This window comes from Scleropages formosus, chromosome 6 (assembly GCF_900964775.1).
Source record: "Scleropages formosus chromosome 6, fSclFor1.1, whole genome shotgun sequence".
NCBI classification, from domain to species: domain Eukaryota; kingdom Metazoa; phylum Chordata; class Actinopteri; order Osteoglossiformes; family Osteoglossidae; genus Scleropages; species Scleropages formosus.
The window spans coordinates 10,663,113-10,688,516 of NC_041811.1; the positions used below are offsets into that span (position 1 = coordinate 10,663,113).

At 44.1% G+C, this 25,404-nt stretch overlaps 2 protein-coding genes across 3 annotated transcripts in view; one reads left to right on the forward strand and one right to left on the reverse strand.

Annotated features, from left to right (window-relative positions):
- astn2 (astrotactin 2) overlaps nucleotides 1-25,404 on the reverse strand; it is a 327,163-nt gene that overhangs the window by 51,822 nt on the left and 249,937 nt on the right. For both annotated transcript variants that reach the window (XR_003797747.1, XM_029252720.1), the window contains exon 17: nucleotides 12,512-12,774. Coding sequence is in view for 1 of the 2 variants with exons in the window: in XM_029252720.1 (XP_029108553.1) it covers nucleotides 12,512-12,774 (263 nt within the window). In the remaining variant the exon portion in view is untranslated. The remainder of the gene's footprint in view (nucleotides 1-12,511; nucleotides 12,775-25,404) is intronic.
- On the forward strand, nucleotides 20,663-25,102 carry trim32 (tripartite motif containing 32). Its single transcript, XM_018740337.2, has 2 exons — nucleotides 20,663-20,813; nucleotides 21,607-25,102. The coding sequence occupies exon 2, from the start codon at nucleotides 21,637-21,639 to the stop codon at nucleotides 23,683-23,685; it is 2,049 nt and encodes a 682-aa protein (XP_018595853.1). The 5' UTR covers nucleotides 20,663-20,813; nucleotides 21,607-21,636; the 3' UTR covers nucleotides 23,686-25,102.

Sequence of the window (25,404 nt, forward strand, 5' to 3'; positions counted from 1 at the left end):
CACACAGTCCTGATTATGAAAATCACGACCTCTGAGTGAATCGCCTGCTGCGTTTCTTTAAAAGGCTTAGTATGGGTCATCTCCACCTATGGAAAGACCACCATTCTGGACTTGCTTTCTAATTTTCATCAACCACTTGTCCCATGCAGCCTTTGCAGGGGTTGTAGTGGTCCAAAGATTATCCTGGATTATACAGTGGATTTCAGTCCATTCAAGGGCAATCACACACATTCACATACTACAGGCAAGTTTAAAATGATCAATTCACTGGTAAGACATATCTTTGTGTGGGGAAAACCAGAGCACCTGGAGGAAACCCACGCAAATACTGGCAGAACATATAAAGTCCACACAAACTAAGTTGGATTCAAGTCCATGTCCAAACTCACAACCCAGAAGCTGTGAGGCACCAGTGGTACTCCCTGTATTATGATGGTGCTCTCACAGTGTACCCACAGTATTACAAAAGGTAAAATTACTTTTTTAAATTTAGTTCAGAACAGAACTGGGTCACAGCAACACAGAGACAGAAACAATACACAGAAAAAAATGCAAATACATATTGTAACAACCCGCATTACTGGTTTTGTGTAAATAACTGCATTCTGGGAAATCTGTAAATAACATGTGTAACCACTGGGGGCACTTAGGGGGAAAATGATGGGGTGACTGTTTCCCAGCATATTTAAGAGAGAGCTTAGAGTGCTAAGTAGGTTAGGAAGGCTGACTATAAGCACAGATCCTAGTAGAAATAGGGTCCTCAGATCTAGAGAATTATTTCCCTGGTGTTTTTGTTCTAATAAATCGTTCGTTATGAATGCTGCCTCCTTGTCCCCTCCAAACCCATGGTGTTCTGTGCCACAATATAGATACATAAGACAGTTCCAGGCCAAAGGTTCCAGTACATAGTATGGTTGGTCATATAGTACCACCTGTCAAAAAAGTTACCAGATTTTCTCAAGTTCTTTCAGGGGTGTTTCTAAAGGGGTGGTATAGGATTGCACCAGAGCCCCCTGAAATTTGATTGGCCTCCCTACGGCAGAATGCTACTGAAGCCTCAATTGTCCTAGTAAAGACAATCCTTGTGAGTATAAAGGCTTCAAAAACTCCCAAGAGTCCCGTTATAATATTATGTAGCTACTTAGCTAGCATAGCTAACATAACTTCGGCAGACTTCCTGTGGCCCCCCCCGACTGGTTCTTGGCCCCTACTGCGCCACCTCATTTAAAAAATCCTGGAATCGCCCCGGAGTTCTTTCAAGTCTTCCTGTATTATTATTATTATTTATTTCCTGTAGGGTGAGTTAACTTTTCAAACCAAAGAAAGTTAGAATATCACATTTTTTAATACCTCAAAGTATCAGATAATGGAAGTAATATGAGGTCTTTCCATCTTAGCTGTTCATGGATGTTATTTGTTAAGGTCTTTCAACACCCTCACTCAAGCAACCCAACTACGGATGATCAGAGCCCAGTATGTGTCTGAGTAGTACTACCTTGAACCCAAACCTCACCTCACCTGATCCACAGTCATTTAGATGCCCTTTTAACAGACTCATTTCCAGTTTTGATGGCCTTTCTCCTCTCACTGCTTGAGATATCCAGTACACCAAAGGCCCTATACAAAGACTACCCTAGAAAGCCCCTGAAGTGTATTTCAATGGACACGCACCTTTCCCACCAGGCTTCCAGACCGCACCAGTTCCACACATTTCATCTTCTTGCTTTAATTGGCCTCCTCTCATGCATTTTTCCCATGAGATTTTAAACTCCATCGAGATAAATTGTCTAGAAGCTACAGGCAGCAGTTCAATGACTAGTCTTAGAGGTGTCACTGTGATGGTGACTGGATATCTAAGCAGCCTTTCTAAGTTGATCAACTGCCAATCTAGTGTCTGGAGCCCTGAACATTGGTGTTGGGTACTGATTCTTCTGTTACACCCATGTTGACAGATGTCATGGCTTGCATTGGTCCTAGCATGTGCTATGCCAACACTGATAAATTTTGCCATCACCTTGAGTAAATGGTCATGGTATCAACAACAGCAGCTCTCACTTAGCACTCTTGTAAAGCTGTTGAGAATGCTCTTCAATGTTTATCTCTCTGTAAATAATGAACATAATAGAGAATAAACTTTTCCCCAACAGAACAGGTTGACTTGGCAGCATGTCATAGACTGCCTGGATCAAAAACTTGATGTGCTGAGGCTCCCTCCCTCTTTCCAAAGATCTTACATTCCAGCATGTGTTCTAGGCTAGTCCCTTCTGTTGCATTTCTACTATTCTATAAATCTGTTCTTACTCAGATGCTGTGTCTATCAGCTGCTGAATCAGCTTGTCCTTCTTTCTGTGGGCCTTGTCATATCGCTGTGAAGGAATGCTTGCCCAGACCAGACCTTCCAGATGTCTTTGTGTCCACCACTACACTGTGCTGGAGGCAGGACTCTTCCTGCAATTCCACATCCTATGGTCTCATCTTGATGTCTACACCTGTGACCCTAGGATAACTTGAGAGCCTGTAATGCAACACTTCCCTTACCCATGTTACTCTAATCTCCTCCTCTTAGCACCTGAAGGTGTAAATGTTCATGCACTTTAACTTTAAGATCGTACCCAGATAAACCTTTACAAAGCTACTCATGTAATGTAATGTGAATGTCTATATATATATATATATATATATATATATTACTATTTAATTTAAAAAATTAAAGTTTTATGCAACTACTCGGGTAATGAACATTAGTTCATATGGTGGAAAGAAACTAATTGCATTAACAATCAAATGTTTGCATCTATGTCTGTCTTTCTGCTAATGTGATGCACACATTGTATTTTCTATGAGATGTACATCACTTTGGAGAAAAGCATCTGCTAAATGAATAAATGTAAATGTAATGTACTCTGCCTGTACAAGGCTATGCTGCTTAAGCTTCAACTTGGACGAGCCCACCCACAAACATGACAGTTTATCCATCTCTTAAGGGTCTCAACTCAGCAAAGACTACACAAACCAGAAGGAACCAGAGAATTTGTAGCAGGATGCCATACTGATATACTTCACATATTTGCGGAGGAAGTTTCTGTTGTAGACTGTACCAATAAGACATATCCTGCCCATATACGTAAGAAGATTTAACATATGTTTTAGATCTGAAAATAGAACGTGTGTTATGGAATAGCATGAATACAGACAGGGGTATCATTGTGAAAAGTTGGCACGGAGGAGCCTGGACCCAAGTGCAGGATCGTTTATTCGGTACCAAAGCATTAAGCTTGTTCTCGTGGTCGGGGACGGGAAAATGGTCAGTCATTCAGTTAACTGAACAGAGGTGAGGATCTGATGTCAAGGTCGAGGGACAAGGTGAACGGTCGTAACCAAGGAAACGTGGAGCTGGACTGGGATACGATGAGGAACAAGACTTGGGATAAGCAAAACAAAGCTAGTTGGAGAGCACAGAGAAGATGGTTGTCTCAAGTGAGATTCCACAACTGGGAAGTCATAGACTGGTGCTTTTTATAGCTAGGTGCTTAAAGTAAGGTTAGGTGCTTCTGGCTGAGGTGCGGGCATGGTTGTGACAGCACCCCCCCCCTTCATGGGCAACTCTCACTGCCCTGTGACCCCTGGAAGGAGGGCGACCTATGGGACGGGGCACCGGCCAGTCTAGATGGTCCCTGTGGAAGTCGGTGATGAGACAAGTCGAGGTTCATAATGTCATGCGCTGAAGTCCAGCTGTACTACCCGGGGGCATGTACTACCCTTTTCTAGTCAACCACGTAGTACATGCCGCTGCACCAACGCTTGGAATCCAGAAGAGCATGGATGGTATAGGCTGGTGCTCTGTCCACCTCCACTGGAGGGAGTGGCAGATCTCCTCGGGATGCCCGGAGCAGTGAGGTCTTGTAAGGCTTGTGCAGGGAGACATGGAAAGTGGGACATATAGATAAGGGTGGGGGCAACTGCAACCAGTAAGTGACAGGAGAGATGTGTCTAATGATCTTGTAGGGTCAAATATAGCAGGGGCTGAGTTTTTTGGAGGAGAGCTTGAGACAGATGTCCTGGGTTGAAAGCCACACCCTTTGTCCTGGTTGGAAGGTCAGGGTGCGGCGCTGTTTGTAGTGGTGGATGCTCTGGTGCAGATGCTCCTGAAATGCATGCCAGACCCACTCGCTGTTCTGGAACCAAGAATCAATGGCAGGGACATCTGAGAGGCTAGGGTGCCATGGGAATAGGAGAGATTGGTACCTAAGGAGACACTGGAATGGGGAAGTCCTGTGGAGAAATGCAAAAGAGTTCTGGGCATACTCAGCCCATGGCAGGAACCGTGCCCACTGATCCTAGTTCTGGCTCCGGAGTTCTGGAGGAAGCAGTCGAGGTCCTGATTCAGCTGCTCCACTTGTCTGTTAGCCTGGGGGTGATAACTGGAGGTGACATTGACGGAGACACTGTGTTTCTACCAGAATGCCTTCCACATCCTGGACACGAATTATGGCCCTTGCTCGAATACAATGTCTTCCGCTAATCAAAAGATGCAAAATACGTGCTGAAACAGCTGTTCGGCAGTGACTGGAGTAGTGAGCAGTCAGGGCAAAGGGATTAGAAAGCAGACCTTGGAGAATTTGTCTAAGACTACCAGAATCATGGCGCTACTGGCGGAGGGAAGTAAGTTCATAAGGAAATCTACCGCTACAGGGGACCAGGGCTGGATGGAACTGAGAGTGATTCCACCAACCCCGCAGGCTTTTGGTTCAGGGTTTTAGCCTGGGCACAAACCTTGCACACCTCTACAAATTCTTGCAAATCCTCATGAAAGGAAGGCTACCAATACCTCTTTTCTAGAAGAAAAAGAGTCCGCCAGCTCCCCGGGTGGCCAGCCACTAGGGTATCATGTACTCATTAGAGCAGCTGTGACCGCATCCTCACTGAGACATACGCCTTGCCCTCAGAGGTTTCTTCTGGCGTCAGATTCTCCTCTTGGGGCCTCCGGAGATTCTGTGTAAACTGCCACTGCATAAGGGCCACAAAGCATGACTTTGGCACGATGGTTTCTGGTGAGACAGGGGCCAAGTCCTTTTCATAAAGCTTCAACAGGGCATCAGCCTCTGTGTTTTTTGAGCCCAGGGAAATACAATACGGTGAACAAGAGCAAGTCTCCCAGAACAGCCGCAGTAGAGGCAAAGGCCCTCTCAAAGTTGCCACTGTTTCTCAGTGGGTGTCAGGCACCCTCGGCTAACCTGCATGGGTTCCAGGGTATTGAAGAGAGATTCAGGGTCCCTCCAGACCTGCCAGGGGTGTCGCAAGCATTCACAGGCTAGGTTGTCTAGGGTAATGGCGTTCTCCATGTACTGGTCCAGGGTCCAGTCTTCACCCCGGTAGGCTCACTCAGCTTGATTTCTGGGATTCCGGCCTGCTGGAAGCATGCTAGCTGTCCTGCTGTGTTCCACTGCTTTTCTGCAGCAATGGTGGGGAACTGCAGGGCATATTCAGAGACAAACTGGCTGCCCTGTCGCAGGGTCAGCAGACGATGGTCGGCTGTCTTATCAGCAGTGGGGTGGTCGAAGACGGCTTCAAATTGCTACGTGAATTGTCCATTCGACCTGAGTCTGCAATGTCTCCAAGTTGCCATAGCCCAGTCAAGGATGGGGCCAGTCAGCAGTGACATTAGGTAGGTTATATGGATGGAATCGGTATGGCAGACATGCAGCAGACTCAAGAAAACCAGCTCACATTGTAGCAAGAAACCTTGGCACTTCTCCAGCTTGCCATTGTAAGGCATGGGTGTGGCAAGCCGGGGGGTCTGTCACTGAGTCTCAGACGGCTCTTGAGAATTATGTAGGGTCTGGCACAGAAGCGGGTGCCATCTCAGTCTCTGGATCTCTTTTCTGACAGAGCAAACTTAAGACTTCTCCCATGGAGTCTAACAGTTGTCATAGCATTTGCTCATGAGATCTGAGGAATGCTCTTTGAGCAGAGACAGTCTGCCGCAGTTGTTGGATCTCTGCTGGGTCCATGTTAAAAGGGGAATCTTCTATCTTGGCAAATAGAGGACACGGAAGAGGCTGGACCGAAGTGCAGGATCATTTATTCAGCACCGAAGGACTGGTCTTATTCTCCTGGTTGTGGACGGGCAAATAGTCAGTCAGTCAAACTGGACAGACAGAGGCAAGGATCTGATGTTGTGGTCAAGGCACAAAGCAAATGGTCATAACCAAGGAGATGTGGAGTAGGTCTTGGGATAAAAAAGGTAGGTTTGAGAGCACAGAGGGACAGTTGTCTCAAGTGAGATTCCACCACTTGGATGTGGTAGAGAGGTGCTTTTTTAGCCAGGTGTTCAAATTAAGGCCAGGTGCTCTAATTAGAGCCAGATGCTTCTGGTTGAGGTATTGGCATGGTAGTGACAGGGGAAAGCCAAACTTTTTGTTACGGATCATTTGGATAATTGAATGAAAATTGTTCCAATAAACTTGCATCCTATCACATTCCCAGAATAAATGTGTCTCGGTGCTTGGAGGAGCCTTATATGTAAAACACAGCTGAGATGTCTCCAGAAGGACCCTTTAAAGGTAAACCATAGCAAGATAAATTCTCAGAAAAGAAATAGCATAAAAAGGCCATTCCTATTAACTGAAATGGGATTACGTATAATATTAAAGATAGGGGAAAAAGCTAATTTGACCAACCAAGTTTTTTTGAAACACTAAATGCTTCATTGTGCATTGAGAGATTCGTTGTATTAATGTAATACACATTTTTTAAAAAGAATCTAAAAATCTTATTTAACTACATGGATTATACCCTTGATGTTCCAGGTTATAATATTAAGAGGAAAACTCATTTAACATCACCAAAAAACAATTGTGTGACCCCAGTAATTTAATCTGTACTAACAAAAACAGAAAGTGACCCAGTGAAAGAGAAATCAGAAAATAAAGAAAGAGAAACAGCAATACTAAGCTCAAACAAAAACGAACAAGCTGTAAGGAAAAAATCCCATTGTACCCATCCCAGGCTGCAGACCCTGATAGCATGTTGTAGAATAAATTGGGTAGTTCTTGCTGTCCGTAGAACAACATGGCAAAATTGTGGATAAAAAGATCAAAATTACTGGTTTCTAGATTGAAGCCAGAATTTAAGTGGCCATCTTTGCTCTAGGCCATAACCATCATTACAAAATAAATTCTGAAGTATTCAAGTGGTGCCAGATAGATTCAAATATTAAGCATTCAGCTAATTTAGGGTTCTGTATATGATAAATGATTCACTGATAAACACCTTTCATATGAAATAACTTTTGAATGCAATGAGGAAACTACACAAACTGCAGAGACAGGAGGCCTGAAAAAGCATTAAAAAAAAGGCATAAAAATGCTGAAAATTGTATAGATCCTAAATAGTACTGTGACAGACTGAGAATGCCCATATTAAGGAAAAAACGTTTTTTGCAACTTTTATTAACAACAGTTAATAATGTTGTTCCAGTAACATGCAGTTTTCAACAGTGCAGCAAAATTAAAGACTAACAAAAACTTCTACACCTCAGTCATTTGGAAGCAGGACAAACAGAAAACGCAGGAGTAAACTGTGGGCTTGTAAGTGGGCCAAGTTATGAACAAATAAAGGAAATGACCCCTAATGCAGAAGACCACCGGCTGCCATGCGAGTACCTTCCAGTTAGCTAGTGAGAAAAACAACTGAAAGGGAAGACATGTGGTTCACTCACATGACTGCGAGTTGGAAAATCAGAGAAACCAATTACTCTGTGTGTGTGTGTGTGTGTGTGTGTGTGCGCGCGCGCACATCTGAGAAAAAAAGAAAAACATAAAAACGCAAATGCTAATCCAATTGTGGGTTTGCAAAGACAAGGAGTAAGGGGGAACGAACGTAAACCAACAAATCTAAAGCATGACCTGTTGATTACGCACAATGACCATTGATATGCTGTGTGTGTTTTTAAAGACAGGAAACAGATGCTGTGGGCCATGCAAAAATGCAGCATGAAAATCCTCTACAACATTGTTGTGGTGTCTGTCTGAAGGGTTATGGTGGGACACTGACCTCTTCGGGCCAGAACCTGTAGCATTGTGTCAGTGCTGTGATGAGAAAAGAATGCCAAAACTAGCTTACCTGAAGTATCCTAGTACTGCTCTTGCATCCTAGATGAAAGTCCTTACATTAACTGGATGCAGTAATACTACTACATAAAAGGATAAATCATTGTAGGTATCAGTGTAAAAATCTAACATTGTAAGTCACCTTAGATAATGATGTCAGCTAAATAAACAAATGTATAGATGTTGGACAGGAATACACATTCTCAGAACCGCTTGTCCCATACGGGGTTGCGGGGAACCGGAGCCAACCCGGTAACACAGGGCGTAAGGTGGGAGGGGACACACCCAGGACAGGACGCCAGTCTGTCGCAAGGCACCCCAAGTGGGACTCGAACCCCAGACCCACCGGCGAGCAGGACTGCGGTTCCAACCCACTGCACCACCGCACCCCCTGGACAGGAATATTACTCCTGAATTTTCTGGAGTTTCAAAGGGAACCAGGAGGACTAGGGATCTGGGTTGTTTAGCTACAAGTGAAAGTTCCTATCTTGGTAAGTAAAAAATCAATATGCTACATGAGATGTATATATATATATATATATATATATATATAAAAAACGACAGAGTGCAAAGTTCAAAAAACGTGGAACAGCCCTGGACTGGGTCACTAACCGATTTGAAGCAAATTCAGGTTTGTGTCGATTATTAACATAATTTTACAAAGCAGGATCCCATATTTCATCCTCTAGAGAGAGACATCAATTGATGACATTAAAATGGAATTACACTGATTAACTTCTACGGTATATGCCTCCTATGGTGGAAGTCCTGATCACTCAAGGTAGCGTGATCCTCTTTAGAAATATTGCTTCAGCTGTCAGAGTAGATACAGCCCTCAGACTGATTCATATACACGGACAAGTTTCTGCGCTACTGGAAGAGAAGTGGAGGTGACCTTGTGACGTTTTAAACGTTAACTCCATTTACTCCAACTCTTTTTAAACTCTGGCTGTGTCTGATCCCTTTCACCTCATCGTATTACTGTCGACTTTCGGCGCCTAGATGTGCGCAAACAAGAGCCAGCTGGCTCTTGATATTGACTTAGTGAACAATCTGGAGAGTGTCAGGAGATGGAATACCTTTGCGGATGAGACCTCGCTATCACTCAGGTTAATGTGGTAAACGGAGGGCGATTGGTGTCTGTCTGCTACTCGGAACTCCTTTGTGGATACATCTTCCAGGAAGCAGGACATCAAGACAGTCTTCTTATTAAGATCACAGGAAGGTAACGTCAGCGGGTGACGCAGAGACACCGCCAAGACAAAAGCTTGTGTTTTAGGGGCTCTGAGTTAAATTTTCCTTTGGTGCCTGAAGGTTCAGCAAAGATCAACAGAACACTGAGCATGCTAGATGTGTGTCAGTGGGACATTGTTTATGCGACCTGTTTAATGGAACTCAACTCCAAAGACATATTAAATGGAGCGGAATGTCGTTCATCCTTGAAAACCCGTGCGCATACACATTAAGCCGTAAAACTTGCAGGGAAAGCACGTAAGCTACCTAAAGTATTTCCTACGGCTGACGTTAAGGTTCAGGAAACACTGGCACCGTATGGTAGCATTGCTCATCAGATTACTCTAAAAAACAGACTTCCATCACAATTACTGATGTCATTGTTTGGACCTTTTTCTGTTACCTGGAGAAGCGCAGCCCCAGTCTGCCCTCCAAAACATAAAAAGGGATGCATCAGGTTGCATTAGACCGATGCTTCATCTAAATCATCTTATAAACAGATCTCGGTAGGATGCATGAGTCAACCCACGTCCCACCCTAGTCCCTATGCCCGTGCCAAGGGAGATATTTATGAAAGCAGGAGCAGACAGTAAATGTAGATTTAGTCCCAGGGACCAGAGGAGCTGTGTGATAAATGGCCTTATGAATCATACGCAACACATCCAATATTGCCGAAAAAAGGTCTGCCACGATTTAATCAAACTGAAGCCCAGGCGGACTGCGAATGCTGCTGATGAGCGCAGTACGCGCCACCCTATTTATTTATTAACTGGGTTATTTATTCGTTGTAGCCAAAGGGGAACAGGGGTCTCATAAGGCCTAATGGGCCTTGTTGCAATGAGCTTTTCTTTATATTGAGATTTACTGCTTGCCACCGGGGCTGTGTTTTGAGCCAATGCATCAAGGTTCCAAACCAGTGGTGGGGCAAGCCAAAGCCTTGCCTTATCAGTGTCATCACTGACCTGAGCTCTGAATAGCAGTTAAGCATTCACGCCAAAAGTATGACTTATATATTAGAAAAAATGTCCCTATAATGGCCCTCTAGGGAACTGACTTAGTGGAAGGGACAGTAAAAGCAAATATAGGCAAAAGCATGTACTGTTCCTCTTCATGAAGGTAAACCATACAACTGTAATCTCCCTGTAAAGTATATTGTTGAAAATGATTTTTAAAAAAAAAAGTAAAAAAAAATACAAAATGTGGATGATATGAACAATATAACACATGAAAATGAAAGTATTTGTCACTAACAACCTAAGAGCAGCTAATCTCATATTTATGTTTAATCCGTTTTATGATGTGTTTACAAGAAAGCATTTCATCACTTAATCAAAAACAGCATGTCTGTTTGACTTTCATCAGAACTAACTTATGCACTGCAAAATTTTGTTATTTACATCTATCCATTTATTATCAATAACTGCTTCTCTTATGCAGGGTTTCAGGAGCTCAGAGTCTATGCCCTGCAGGGTCCACCCTGGACGGGACGCCTGTCCATTGCAGAGCAATCACGCTCATTAACTATCACTCACTATTGCAATTTAGAGTCAGCAATTTACTTGAATCACATGTCTTTGGACTGTGGCTGGAAAACAGAACATCTATAAAAAACCTACACGAACACGGGGGAAAACATACAAACTCCACAAACAGGGAGCTACGTTTAAGGCGACATTTGAACACACAGCCCAGGAGCTGTGAGGCACCGGCACCAGCGGTTATTTTCAATGCACTAAAATTCAGTTTGCTGAACACATGGGTTCCAGCTGGCCGGTAAATACTTGTTCGTCTTCCTGGGACCCGAACCTGTGTCCTCCAGGTTACAGCTACATGCTGCAACGCAGATCCATTGCAGCTGCCACTAAGCCTGTCCAACTGGAAGAAAGGGACCAAGGCCTTCACCTCGGAGCTGTCGTCACGGACTGCAGTAGTCTCACCTCGGCCGGTTGCTCGGGGGCCAGGTCGCCTCCCGCTCAAGTGCATCGTGGGTCAGCCTGTCTGCAAAGCTAATTGGAAACAGAGTTCTTCTGATCTCCAGCCAACGAACTATTGGTTCAGCCCGAAGGTTGCGGACTCCAATATGGAGCCTGGCTGCGGGCAGAGAGCAGCAGCTTTCCGGTCTGTTCTGACCTAACCGGGGCATAAAGAAGGGCTGTATTAAAAAGCAGAGTCTCTGAGTGTCATTTACACTTCAGTGCGAGTCACGACTGGATCTCCCTTTCACTCCGGACACTGTGACAGGAAGTACAGAACCTCCATGCTGGGAAACGCTTGCTTTCATGTCATGATGTCAAAAGTCTGGCCAGAGTTGAAGCGTCCCTTGCTTGACCAAAACCGGTAACGTTCACATGACTAATGGATGACCTAAACCACAATGCTACTGGCAACTCCACGTGGCAAACACCTGCAGGAGGGGTCATTTCTTCTGGTGGTGCACAAGTTTACAAGTAAATCTGCGCACCAAACTCTGCCACGTACCAATAGTACAGCTACACGTTTGGAGAATTTCCTTTTAAAGACGACATCCTGACTCAAGCAAGGATTTAAACAAGCATGGCTTCATTTGTACTCCATGTAGATGATGAACATTTTCTCAGTTGAAGAATATTCCTTATACCTTTATATCCTGTGCTCCTTTTTCTGGCATTAACTACACCACGAGCTCCACCTTGTGTTCATCATGGTCACCACAGGCAGAACAGCTACCCAGAAACACGAGATGAAACCAGAACCAGAACTGCTGTCAGCCTACAACACAAATCCTGTCTATACCATATAAACAAGTAAATTCCATGGAACTTCTAAAACTATGGGGCAGCAGGTTCCTAAGAGGTTACAGCTGCTGTTTTGCACTTTGGGGACACAGATTCAAATCCCTGCTCTGGCTGCAATACCCTTGATCAAGGTTTTTGCCCTAAATTGACAGAGTGAAAATAACCCAGCAGTTTGACGGATGAATAATTGTGAGGTGAGAAAAACAACGGCAAATTAAACAAATGTAACAAGTTTTTCAAATGCTTACCTTCTTTATCATTTTTTTATAGTTTTATTAATTTTTGTATTATGACTTTTACTGCGACAATATGCCTCATCAGTCTGTCTCCGTATATTTCTCTGCATCACTCTCTCACACACACTCTCACTGTTTCTCCATGTCTCTGCCTCACCTCCCTGGTGCTGTTGTCCTGTATCAGGCTGTAGAGAGGCACCGCACGGCTGACCTCCAGCAGCACTGGCGTGGGACTGGGCAGCTCGCGGCCTGGCTGGCGGCACAGGTGGCATGCAGCAGGGCAGCCGCCTTTCTCCTCGCAGCGGACCTCTACCCCGTAGACAGGGTCCTCTGGTGGTGGGGTGGATTTCAGAAGGCCGGACAGGTAGGTGATGAAGGACATGGACTTGAGCTCCCGCCGACTGCCCAGATCCGTGGTCTCTGTGGTAGAAGGGGGAGAAATTAAACCTCACTGTGTTTGATCCCTTCAGACTACCTCAACCCCCTAAAGTTTCACTATGCTACCACGCATTTCTCATATTTAGCCAGTTTTATACAGAAATATGATCCTGTAATGAACCGGTGTCTGTCCAGGGAGTACAGTGCCTTACGCCCTATGCTTCCAGGATAGACTCTGGACAACCATGACCCTGCACTGAACAAGCTGTTACTGATAACAGATAGATGAATGAATGAATTTACCAAACATCCAAAATAACTAAAGGGAAACAGAGACAACCTGAGTTGGATAATTCACTCACCAGTTAGATTCATAAAGGGTGCAGGTTGTTTTCCTGCAGTCATATTGAGTAAACCAAGTTAATTTCAGCTGTATATTCTAAAAGAAAATGCCTTACTGGAAGTTTTTTCGTGCATTTAGATGGAAACAATGACTGAAAGCTGCCCTTGCAGTACTGTAAATGTCCAAGCCAAGCCTCGGGGCTCCCTCCATTGAGATTAGATAACCTCATGGAAGATTCTGCATCCTTCTCAGGCCAAGGGACCGGCGCTGCAGTGCTCTGGACTCGTGCTAATTGAGTGTCAAGTATTTTCCTCTGTGGAACAGAAGCCATGGTCTTGGAAGCAGACGGCTCTCTTCCTTGGCAGCAGTGGAGGTGCCGCTGATGCTCTCGGGTGTAAGAGCAACCGATCTGTGCGAGGTTTCCCTCTAGTCGCAATGGCGAGATGTTAATCGGCTCAAGTCCACGTGTTCCAGACAAAGGAAATGCACACCTCGCAAAGAGCCAAAATGGACAAACGACAAAACAGAATAGGCGCAGGTTCTCCAGAACAGAAGTCACATACCAGTTCATGTGCACCAGGAAGCTACGGAAACCCTGCTAAGATGTTGGCCTACATATAACACAATGGTTAAAAATCACAGAACAGTCATTTCATTACCCTAAAAAAATCAGTGTAGAATGGGTTACATTTCTGCCAAGGAACATGTCTGTAAAATGAGCAAAGAAACACAAGGAGCGTTCAAATTCCTTACAATCTGATGGAACACCAAAATACATTACATGACTAATATGACATATTATTCTCCATCTACACACACACACTTTCTGTATTCTCCATCTATAATTATATGTTTAGTGTACCATTATTTTCCTGTTCACTGTTCATGAATTGCTGATGTGATTTCCACTGTCACTTCCATTACCTGAGTTTGAACCCTTCTTTCATTTTCAGAGGAGGTCCATCGACAAGCCAGTTGGTTTTTTGACCTCCCAAGCATTTTCCACTTGTACTTCTTTAATTTTATTCATGTGTATTTCTCTTTTGTGTAAATAAACAACATCAAATAAAAGTAAACGAGGCCTTCAGTGGAACACGGGTCTCCCTGACAGCTCTCTCCGGAGACCCAGAGGCTTAGTTATCAATCTTCCAAAGCCTTTAAATTACTCTCTTTTTAATCAATTTATCTACAAAAAGATTTACCCTATTAGGTTTTTCTAGAATAACCCACTGACAATGATTTACCTATTTATGCAGCTGGGTAGATGTTACTGTATCGGTTCAGGGTAAGTACTTTAATCAGGTGTACGACAGCCAGAGTCGGGAGTCAAACCCGGGTCATTTGATTTTCAAGGCAGGAGTTCTATCTACTATGCCACATGCTGCCAGATGTAAAGGGCAAATCGTGTAAAAGATGGCTCATGAGGCATTACCGTAGACATTTTCCCTCAATGGAATTCAATACAAACTGTGTACTCAAAGGCAAAGGTTTGACATTCCCTGGAAAACTGTGGTGCTATAAATTGGCAGAAACAGAAAACATCACCCGTGTGTTCAGCATCACACTAACATTAAACGATTCAAACTGCATACTACCAATTAATTCACAGAAGACTGCAATTCCACTCACTGTTAAGGTGCATTGCATTCTTTTTTTTTTTTTTTTTTAAAGGACAGGCTTCTGTATAGTGGCAAACAATGGAACAAAGACAGAGTATTTTACTTCTACACAATCTACCCCTCTGGGGGGAGAGAAAATAAAACCCCTTTGTTTTGCCACACAGTCAGACAGCCGTCTGTCTGTTTTCACAGGAACACCCCAGCGAAAACAAAAGATTAGTCTAATCCCAAAGGTTAGCCTCTGTTAACAGCAGCAGAGGGAGTCAAACCTGCACCCTCAGCAGCAAGGTACTAGTGAGGAGCAAAGCCTACGAATGTGACCATCCAGATGACTTCCAGCGCTAACGTAGAGTGAAGGATACGGATGTATTTGGGGGGCAATGATGCTGTTCTATCTGAAACACAAAGAAAATCCAAAAGACCTCTTTGGAATGTGGATGTGCCTGAACTACAGATATAAGCACGCACAGAAAAAGAGCCGCCTAATCTCGTTTCCTATCGTATTGACTGGTGTTTTCTTAGTACTTATGTCTGGAGAAATCATCTTTACACCACATATACCACTCAGATCATTTCAAGACTCCATCATAACTCTGACCTGTTAGTAACTTCGGAAAAAACTAATAATACTAATAGTAATAACTGCAGTTCAGGGCCTGGAAAAATGTGCAAGGTCTGGGAGTTACAGTGGTTAACAAACTGATGCAAATGTAAGCAGATTTTGTAGTCTGTGCATTATAATGTCTTTATAACCAATAATATTACAAATTGGATCGAGTATGCATGGTCTGATGTTGAAAAACCGAACTTGCATCCGAAAGCCTTCAGGGTAAAATCCTAAATGAAGACCGCCACTTTTACCCTTAGGCAAAGAAAATACTTGCTTTCTTCCTCGACTAGGCAGCCCAGTAAGTACTAAGGCTGTAAATATTGTAGAAATACATCGGCTGGGCAAATGTGTAAAACAAATAAGTAATTCCTACTTGTTCTACCTTTGCCCGGCGGCATTCTTGGGAAGGTTAATGCTCAATCACAGGCCTGTCCCATGTCTGAGAGCCGCTGGCTAGCATCACGCACTCACATCCTAAAGCACTCAGTCAAGTGCCATAAGCAATGCAGCTATCGGCGTCTAAATTCCATCTGTTAACATCGTTCCCAAACGCAATCTGGCCTTTTGATCAGCATATGGCCCAGATAACGCTGCTCAGTGGTTTTCCACAGACGGCGAGTTCTTCAGAAAACGCAGACACGGGAAATTCCAACAAAAACATGCATCATTATGGAAATACAGCATTTATGTAAGCATGCATACTTTTTAGCATACCAATGGTAAGTTGCTATCATTAACAATAAGTGAATTTTCCATTATCATGCCAATGCAGTACTTTTGCATATAAATTGATGTACTGTTCATTACTTTTAATTATTTTACTGTATTTAGACACAACATAAATGTGCACATTTAGGCTTTGTTCAGTTATTTATATTTAAGATCATGCAAATGTGTACATATTAAATCTCTAATGCAACCTACATATACCACATAAATTCAGATTTTAGATTATAGCCATATAGGTTATTCTAAAACATTATTTGCGGTCATAAGGAAAAGTTTCCTTATCATGGACTCCATGGATTGGGGTAAGTTTTTTCTGCCATTGTAAGTGATTGATTGTCCACTGCAGGGTTATGGTTATCTGGAGTTTTTCCTGGAAACATACGGTGTGAGACAGGATACACCCTGGAGAGAGCACCAGCCTAATGCAGGACAATCAAATACACTCATTCACTGCCGCACGCACGCTAAGGGAAACACACATCTGGACTGTGGGAGGAAACCCATATGGATACGGACTAAACATGTAAACTCCACACTAACTCTGCAGAATTCACATACATGTTCAAATCCCTGTGTGAACCCATGAACAGCGGTACTCAGTGTGCTACTACACTGCAGAATGGGGTCCCTCAGAATACAAATGTTAACGAGAGATAAATGAAAATAGATCTTTTTTTTTTTTTTGCTTACACAAAAATAGCTTAGTATATAGTAGGATTTTTATCCATTACACGGGCCATTTTTACCAATATACTGTAGCCACTTCAGGCATTTCCAGTGTTACGACTTTCTGAAGTCACGGTAGTAAGACCATTAAATAATAAACAAAAATAAATAAACAAAACATGCACAAGAATGTCACAATTAGAAATAAATAAATAAATAAAAAACACAGGGAAATTGTGCTCATTAGCAAATACAGCAGGCGTCCATGTCATTCAAGACACTTCCCTGCTGTATAAACCAGTTTCAATACGTCAAGTAAAGTAAATTATCTTTACTGTTTTGAAATGCTGTTTAGGTAGAGCTTTACGGATCCATTAATGCATTTCTTCAGGAAATATTGGTACATTTATATAATGGTTCTGTATAATGGTTCCCCATCTACAGGGTGATTTCATGGGTCAACTTAGTCCGATTATGGAGGGAACCTGTAATTAACAACTTCGTTGAAAAACTGTATTAGTACAGTAACAGTACTGGAGCAAGTATGTATATTTGGGCTACATAAAGAAGGCAGAAAACTTCTCCAGTACAACCAAAGGAATTAAACGGCTGTCAAATGCCACACCATCTCTTCCATAGCAGTCTTTGCGACTAAAAACGCCTTAATAGAGGAGAACTGAAGGGAAACCAGAATGTATTCTTTCTAAATGAGTGTTTTCGTTCTGTCCTGTGGAGCACGAGGGTGGAGCAAGCGTTAAGTCTGGATAAAAATCTGAACAAAGTGGAATAGAGTTGAGTTCCAGATAACTTGGACAGGTCTGACAAGTCTCTGCAGAGGCCAAAGATGAGTGATATCCAGCTGGGACGAGCAAACAATGGAAATAACTGCGGATGATGCTTAGACTGGGACTCGGATCTAACACTTACAAATCCTCCTGTCCTGTCAAATAACATCCAATTTTTGCACCTAAAAAAACAAGCTGTCTGGTAGGGCTGGCAATAAAGAGGATTCCAAAAAAGACACCCTTTTCGTACGTTTTGGCTTAAAATGTTCATTTTTTCATGTGACAAAATAAATCTGGGGAAAATATGGGCTGCTCATTTGAAATAAATTTAGTAAAAAAAAATAACTAAAAATCGGTTGGTAGAGTGGCACAGCAGGTAGTGCTGCCGCCTAACAGCACCTATGCTATTTGAGCATAGGTTTAAATCCAGTTCAGTCTGTGTACCATTTAGTACTGAACTGGTGACTCTAACATTCCCTTACCATGTGGATGAGTGAGTGTGGAAAACCTCAGATAGACTGGCATCCCTCCAAGTTGTACCTCCTCCACGAATGTGAGGGTTAGGTTTACATAAACATAAATCATGGCCTAGTCTTTCTGCTCTAGGGTCACGATTGAACATCTAGGATTGTAAATAATAAAGAAACTGATCAATTCAAGTTGGGAAAAAATATCTCACAATTTCTTTGATTCAGAAACAAGTCATACATTTTTATACGTCTGGGTAAACATCAGCGTCAGACTTTCTTTTTTTATCTTAATTGAAGCCTGCAGGCTAAGACTGGAAAACCATGAACCCATACACACGCAAAATCTGCTCCTAATGTGTATCCCAGAGACAGTCACACTCAGGATTCATTTACTTAAGCTGCATCATAGAGATGGACAGCTCTGAAGTGAAAGTCTTTGTGTGTTGGACTGAAGGTGGAACACGCTGCTTTTCCAGTCAAGGGGAAGTCTTTATTAGTTAAAACCCATCATACATGAAGCATCCAGACAAGCTGCAGTCCTTCTTGCGCACGTGACTTATGATCCATCACCGAGTTTTCAACAGATGTTTGATACATTTACTTTGGGGATTGGGAATAATGATGTCATTTTAAAAAACTGCACTAGCTCTGGTAACACTTTCTTGGCATATAGTGTTTTGTGGGTAAGGTAATCTGGAAACAGTAAAGGAATTATTGGTACACAACTTGTTATAATGATAGATATATATACACACACACACACACACACACACACACACAGACACTGTCTGAACCACTTGTCCTCTACAGGGTTGCAGGGAGCCAGAGCCTAACCCAGCAACATGGGGCATTAGACTGGATGAGGAGGTGACATACCCAGGACGGGATACCAGTCTGTCACCAGGCAGCCCAAGCGGGACTTGAACCCCAGACCCACCAGAGAGCAGGACCCGGTCCAACCCACTGCACCACCACACCCCCCTATAATGATACATGTTTTTTTTTTTTTTCATTTTCATTTAGTTGATTCTATTTAATGATTCTATTCATTTAAGTGTCTTCTTTTGTTTCATGGGTCAAAATCCTTTTCTCTCCATTGGCTTTCTATAGACGGCCATATTCAGTTTGATTCTCTAACGGCCTACAGCACCTCAGCACCTAAAGAAACTGATTGCTCCCTGCACTTCAGCAAGAGCAGTATGCTTCACCACCTCTGGCTGCTTGGTGGTCCTACTCAGGAGGAGCCCAAAACAAAATCTGGTGTTTCTCAGTTTTGGGCTGGATGTGGTGGATCAAATTCCATCTATCCCTCAGAGCTGCTGAATCCCTCCCAGAATTCAAAAAGCATCCCATAACCATCTCTTTCAGACCCATTACTTTGTAGATCTCCTAACAGCTATAAAATTGAGACTTAACACTATCTACTATGATTATCTATGTATCTGCTATTTGAATGTCAGTTCTCTAGGCAGGTGCTTGAGGGATGTGACCCAGCAACATGGTAGTATCAGTCAAGGTAGACAATCAGGTTGTGCTAAATAATCCGTGTCTAAAGTTTTTTGTCTGGTTTTGACACCAAAAACTGCACGATGCTGTTGAGAAAAACGTCTGCCAAATGCATAAATGTTGTGCAAATAGAGGGGGACATCAGGGTGAGAGAAGTGAAGGAAACAATAGCAGTAGCACTCAAAAGAATGTCATTGCACAGCACTTCTCAAAACTTGGGAGGGGAGGGGGGCGGATTTGGTCTGCTAATATTTGGGGGGGGGACAGCCCCCATTTCACCTATAGAGCAAATTATGAGTCAGTGCTGCCATACTATATTGACAGGGCTGCTATACTAAATTATGCATATATCATGCATAAATGTAAACATTATATTTATGTACATATACTCTGCATATTAAATATGATCCATGCATACTATATTATGCAAATACCGTGTGGTTTGATTTGACTGTTAAATTGAGCTCTAGAAAAAGAGTTTATTAGTAATTTAACCTTTAGCACGTAAAAAATGCTGTTTTTAATATTCACCACAGAGAGATGGTAATGAAAATCTGTTCAGTCTTTCAATGTCTTCAGCCTTGCATGTTTCAGCTTCAGCTGCAGTGCTGCATACGCTTTAACTTTACATATTTGCGAGGAAGTTCCACAGCCGCAGCAGGACAGTCATATATTTTTACAAACTCAAAAACTTCATTGTGTCTCCACAACACGTGGAAATGCGAGCTTATTTACACACGACGAATTTGTTTTTCGAGTACCTTGTTAAATCAATTTAAAGCCATAAAAAAAGGCGCAGTGTTATGTTAAAAAGCCAAAAAAAAGTTCCCTAAACAGAGACGCGTCTATAAAAACGACGATACTGTACATTATTAATACAAGTAAATTCAGGGGTGTGTATTTCGAAACTGTGCTGACATCTTGCGTCAAACACTGTAAATACCAAAAGCTTATGGGCACGTACTAACACAGCGTTTAAATACGATAATAAAATAAAATAAAATCTATTGTCCAGCAGAAAGAAAAAAAACACTATACTGTATACAAACATAAAAACACTGTACACAAAATGTTAACGGTACGATTAACGCAGACAGCCTTTAACTGCATATCCCGTGAGCCTCCAATACAGCTCTGGCCGCCGCTTATTGGCTGAAAATTAAAATGACGATTGCAGTCACCAATTGATCTGGTCAGCTAGGCCTCCCGTGCATGGCAACACCAATTACATTAGATTTAAGGCGGGACTAAGTTTACGGCAACATTACGTCACTACCAAAGCCGCAGTCCTCCCAGGCAGTGGCACTTAGGAGGCGCGTCGCGCGGCTCTCACGGTTTGACATTAAAGAGAAGGTAAGAGCTCCTCAACAAAAAGATGAAAACCGCATAAAAGCACGAATTAAGTTCAGATTGTTAAGCTCCTGACGTTTTACTTCGCCGACTGTCACAGCTTGCCTTTGCTTTGCCATGGTCCTGCAGACAGAGCCGGAGGTTTGTGTTTTGCGAAGGCCGCCCTGTGACTGCAGATTCACGGATTCGTAAAAATTACATGTAATGTTGATTAATAATTCATTATTAATGATGTGTCACTGCATATTTGTTCGCAAAGATATTGACGGCTGTGAGCACGCCGGAGTTTATGCACAGAATCAGCTATTTCAGTTATATCTGTTTAGAAAAGACTATGCAAGCAAGGTAAATATTATTTTAATACGGTTAAATACGGTGAGATGTCATTCGGATCCTGGAATCGTGCTGGTAAATGTTTGTATTAAATCGAGAAAAAGTATTTAACCAAAAAGACACTTACTAAGAAAGCACAAAAAAATGTAGAAGTTAAAGATCCGCTTTGGGGATAGCAGGTGGAAACATGAAATGGCACGAACGAAGCCTGTGGATAGTGATCATGAAACTGCTTATTAAACAGAGTAGAGAAAAAAATACATCAGCATCCTTAAAGGCTGCCGTCGCGAGCTGCCCTATAACGTCGATGAGACGAAACCAAATTGGGGTTTAATTTCACGGGATGCTAGTCTCGAAAGGTGACATGCTTGTTTGACCCCATCCCCAACCATCACCTGTCCCTGCCTGCCCACATCTCCTATCCCTGTCTGGCTGCCATTACCCATCCTGCCCACCTTTTCAGTAGGTGCCCGGTGCGACAGGTGTGGTCACCATGACCGCGGCAGGGGTGGCAGGAGTGGCAGGAGTGGCAACGGTGGCAGCCTTGGACCCGGAGTTTGTGCGGGAGGTGCTCGAGTGCCCGATCTGCCTGGAGACGTACAACCAGGACCAGCTGCGGCCCAAGCTGCTGCAGTGCGGCCACACCGTGTGCCGCCAGTGCCTGGAGAAGCTGCTGGCCAGCACCATCAACGGCGTGCGCTGCCCCTTCTGCAGCAAGGTGTCACGCATGAGCAGCATCTCGCAGCTTGCCGACAACCTCACCGTCCTCAAGATCATTGACTGCTCGGGCTCCGCCTCCTCAGCCACCACCTCCAGCCTAATGTGTAGGTCCTGCAGGAGCCGACTGCCGCGGCGGCATTGCCACGATTGCGGAGTAGTGTTGTGCGACACCTGCGCTGCCGATGGGCGCCAGCACCAGGGCCACGGTGTTCAGGCCATTCGGTCCGCGGCCGAACAGCGGCGCCGCGAGCTGGGCGCCCGGTTAGCGGCACTGCGAGAAGCTGCTGGTGACATCCAGCGCAAGAAGGCAGCCATCGACAGCGTTTCCCGTTCGCTGCGTCTCAAGTACCGCGCCGTGCAGCAGGAGTATGCCCGTGCCGAGTTGCGGCTCCAGGAAGAGCTGGGCCGCTCCCGCCGCGCGTTCTCCACTGCCATGACCGAGGTGGAGAAGCTCAACGCCCAAGTGTTGGAAGAGCAGACCTACCTGCTGAACATTGCCGAAGTGCAGGTAGTGTCACGCTGCGACTACCTCACCATGAGGATCAAGCAGGGGGACATTGCTTTGCTGGAGGATGGCAGCAGCAACGATGAAGACGAGCTGGACCTCAAGAGCAGCCTGCCCACTGTTTTGAAGCTGCAGGACCCCGAGCTGGTGAAGGCTGAGTACCCAAAAGCTTTGGAGGTGGGCCAGCTGACCACCAAACCGTGTACCATCAACACGGATGAAGAAGATGGGCATGAGCTGCCCGGTGCTGCCGCCGCCCCACCGCTGGACCTGTATCGGGACATTGACATGATCGCGGCCGTGGAGGACAGCGTCTGCTCCTCGCCAGGGAGCTTCAAGTCCAAATCCGTGGATGGTGGTGGGGGAGGGGGACCCGCAGCAAGGGCGGGGGGGCAAGGCTCTGGTTCGCAGCTCTGCCAGTTCGTGAAGAAGATGGGGTGCAAGGGGAACCTACCAGGCATGTTCAATCTACCCGTAAGCATCTGCGTGACGACACAGGGCGAGGTGCTGGTGGCCGACCGTGGCAACTACCGCATCCAGATCTTCAACCGTAAGGGCTTCCAGAGGGAGATCCGTCGCAACCCCAGCAGCATCGACAACTTTGTCCTGAGCTTCCTGGGTGCCGACCTGCCCAACCTCATCCCACTGTCCATCGCCATCACACCACAGGGACTCATTGGGGTCACGGACAATTACGACAACTCGGTCAAGGTGTACACCACCGACGGGCACTGCGTTGCCTGCCACAAGAACCAGCTGATCAAGCCATGGGGAATCGCCGCCATGCCCTCTGGGCAGTTTGTCGTGTCGGATGTTGAGGGCGGCAAATTGTGGTGCCTGGCGGTGGACCGCAACGTGGGTGTGGTCAACTACAACCGTCTGTGCTCGGCTGTGAGGCCCAAGTTCGTGACGTGCGACCCTTCAGGAACCGTGTACTTTACCCAGGGGCTGGGGCTCAACATTGAGAACAGGCATAACGAGCACCACCTGGAAGGAGGCTTCTCCATTGGCTCCGTAGGCACCGATGGGCAGCTGGGCAAGCAGCTCAGCCACTTCTTCTCGGAGACGGAGGACTTCCGCTGTATCACGGGCATGTGTGTGGACGCTAATGGCGACCTGCTCGTTACAGATAGCGGCCGTAAGGAAATCCTGCAGTTCCCTAAGGAGGGCGGCTACAACGTCCTCATCCAGGAGGGCCTGACATGCCCCGTGGGCGTGGCTGTTACCCAGAAGGGCCAGCTGCTTGTGCTGGACTGCTGGGACCACTGCGTCAAGGTGTACTCGTACCTGCAGCGGAGGCGTTCCTCCACCTGCTAGACTCGAGGAAAGTTTAACTGCGTTCCAGAAACCACCCTACTCAAGTCCTGTTCCCTGGGAAGCTAAGCATTCTGAGAAATGGCTTTCTCACCAGTGACTGATGTGCCGTTGGTGGGATTCCAGAGTGGTGAAGAGGAGGAGGAGGATCATAACGCAGCCTGTCTGCTCAATGGACTGCCCCTCTATTATTATTATTACTATTATTATTATTTGTTTTTTTGTAAGACTGTGAAGCAGACAGCAATAATTATCGTAGTCAGGAGAGATTCCGTGTCAGCAGTTTGTCAATCACTCTCTCAGACTGTTGTTGTTTTTAATCAATTGCACACTACAGATGCGGCTTATGATAATGACTTAATATTTAAGACAAAGATTCTGGAGCTCTTGGAAAAAGACAAATCAAATTTGCTGAGATTTTTAGAAAATGCTTACCTGTCAGGGTGAAAGGACATTCTTTTGAGGGGTATTATCATTACTTGCAATTTTGTAACCCCTTGCCCTGCAGGTGTGTGTGTGTGTGTGTGTGTGTGTGTGTGTGTGTGTGTGTTAGAGAGAGAAAGAGAGATTCAGTTTTTGAACCTGCTGGAAACCTAGTAATGTTACGTTCCACATTGGTATAACAGTGGGACGGTTTTAGGCGAAATTCCCGTGTTCTGTTGATTGATTAACTGATTGGAAAAAGGACAAATGGTACCATCACATTTCTCATGTGCAGTACAGATAATTATATTAATACATGCATATGTTATATCAATGAGAGTGTCAGTAATAGTTTGATGTGGTTGCTTTTTTTTCTCATTTGTTTTGTTAAACTGTAGAATCAAATATCTTTCCTTTGGTTTGGAATACAGTTCTTGCTTTGTCATCAAAGGACGTTAATGTCATAATTCCTCAATTATTAGTTCCCCTGCATGCTGTGTATGGTTCTGGAATCCTTTCCGATCAACATAAGTGTCCTTGTCCACTGTGAAAAACCACACAACTGTTGTTGTTGTCGTTTGTGTCTGAAAAGACAATAATTGTTTACTTAAAGAAGAAAAAATACAGCAAACACTGGTATGCAGGATGTTTCAAAAGGTTTTTTTTTTTTTTTTTGGTGATGATCTCCATTATTATCATATTTATAGTAGGGTTTCACACTTTAGGATGTCCACCAATCTCTGTGTAGCTATAACTGTTCATGCTGCTTCTACATCCCTACACTGGGTGGATAAAATGATGACAAGAGTGTTACTATTAAAGAGCTTTTCTGTATGTGTAAAGTGTGTGTAAAGTGAGTCTCCGTTACACATATGAAATGTTTCTGCTAAGTGTAATAAACTTGACATTAAAAATGTTTAAACTGTCTTCAGAGAAAAAGAGACACTTAAAGGCTACCCCAGCTGAAGAATTTGTTCTGTTAGTTTTATTAAATTAAATTTATTTTTTTAAAGATGCAAATTACACTGATTCTTCAGAAGGTATCATGCTAGCTCTCTGGAGGTATTGCACATTTGTTACTGAGGTGAGAGCTGATCTTTTGTGGCACAGTGGGTAGCACTAGTGCCTCATATCTCACAAGCTGTGGGTTTCAATCTGGCTCTGCCTGTGTTGAATTTGCACCTTGTCCTTATGTTTATGTGGGTTTCCTTCAGGTGCTCTGGTTTCCTATCACAGTCCAAAGATGCATTTCAGGTGAATTGTTGACTCCAAATTGCCTTTTGTGTGTCTGTGTATGGG

Coding starts and splice junctions, on each gene's coding strand:
- trim32 (XM_018740337.2), top strand. CDS start 21,637: ATGACCGCGGCAGGGGTGGCAGGAGTGGCAGGAGTGGCAACGGTGGCA.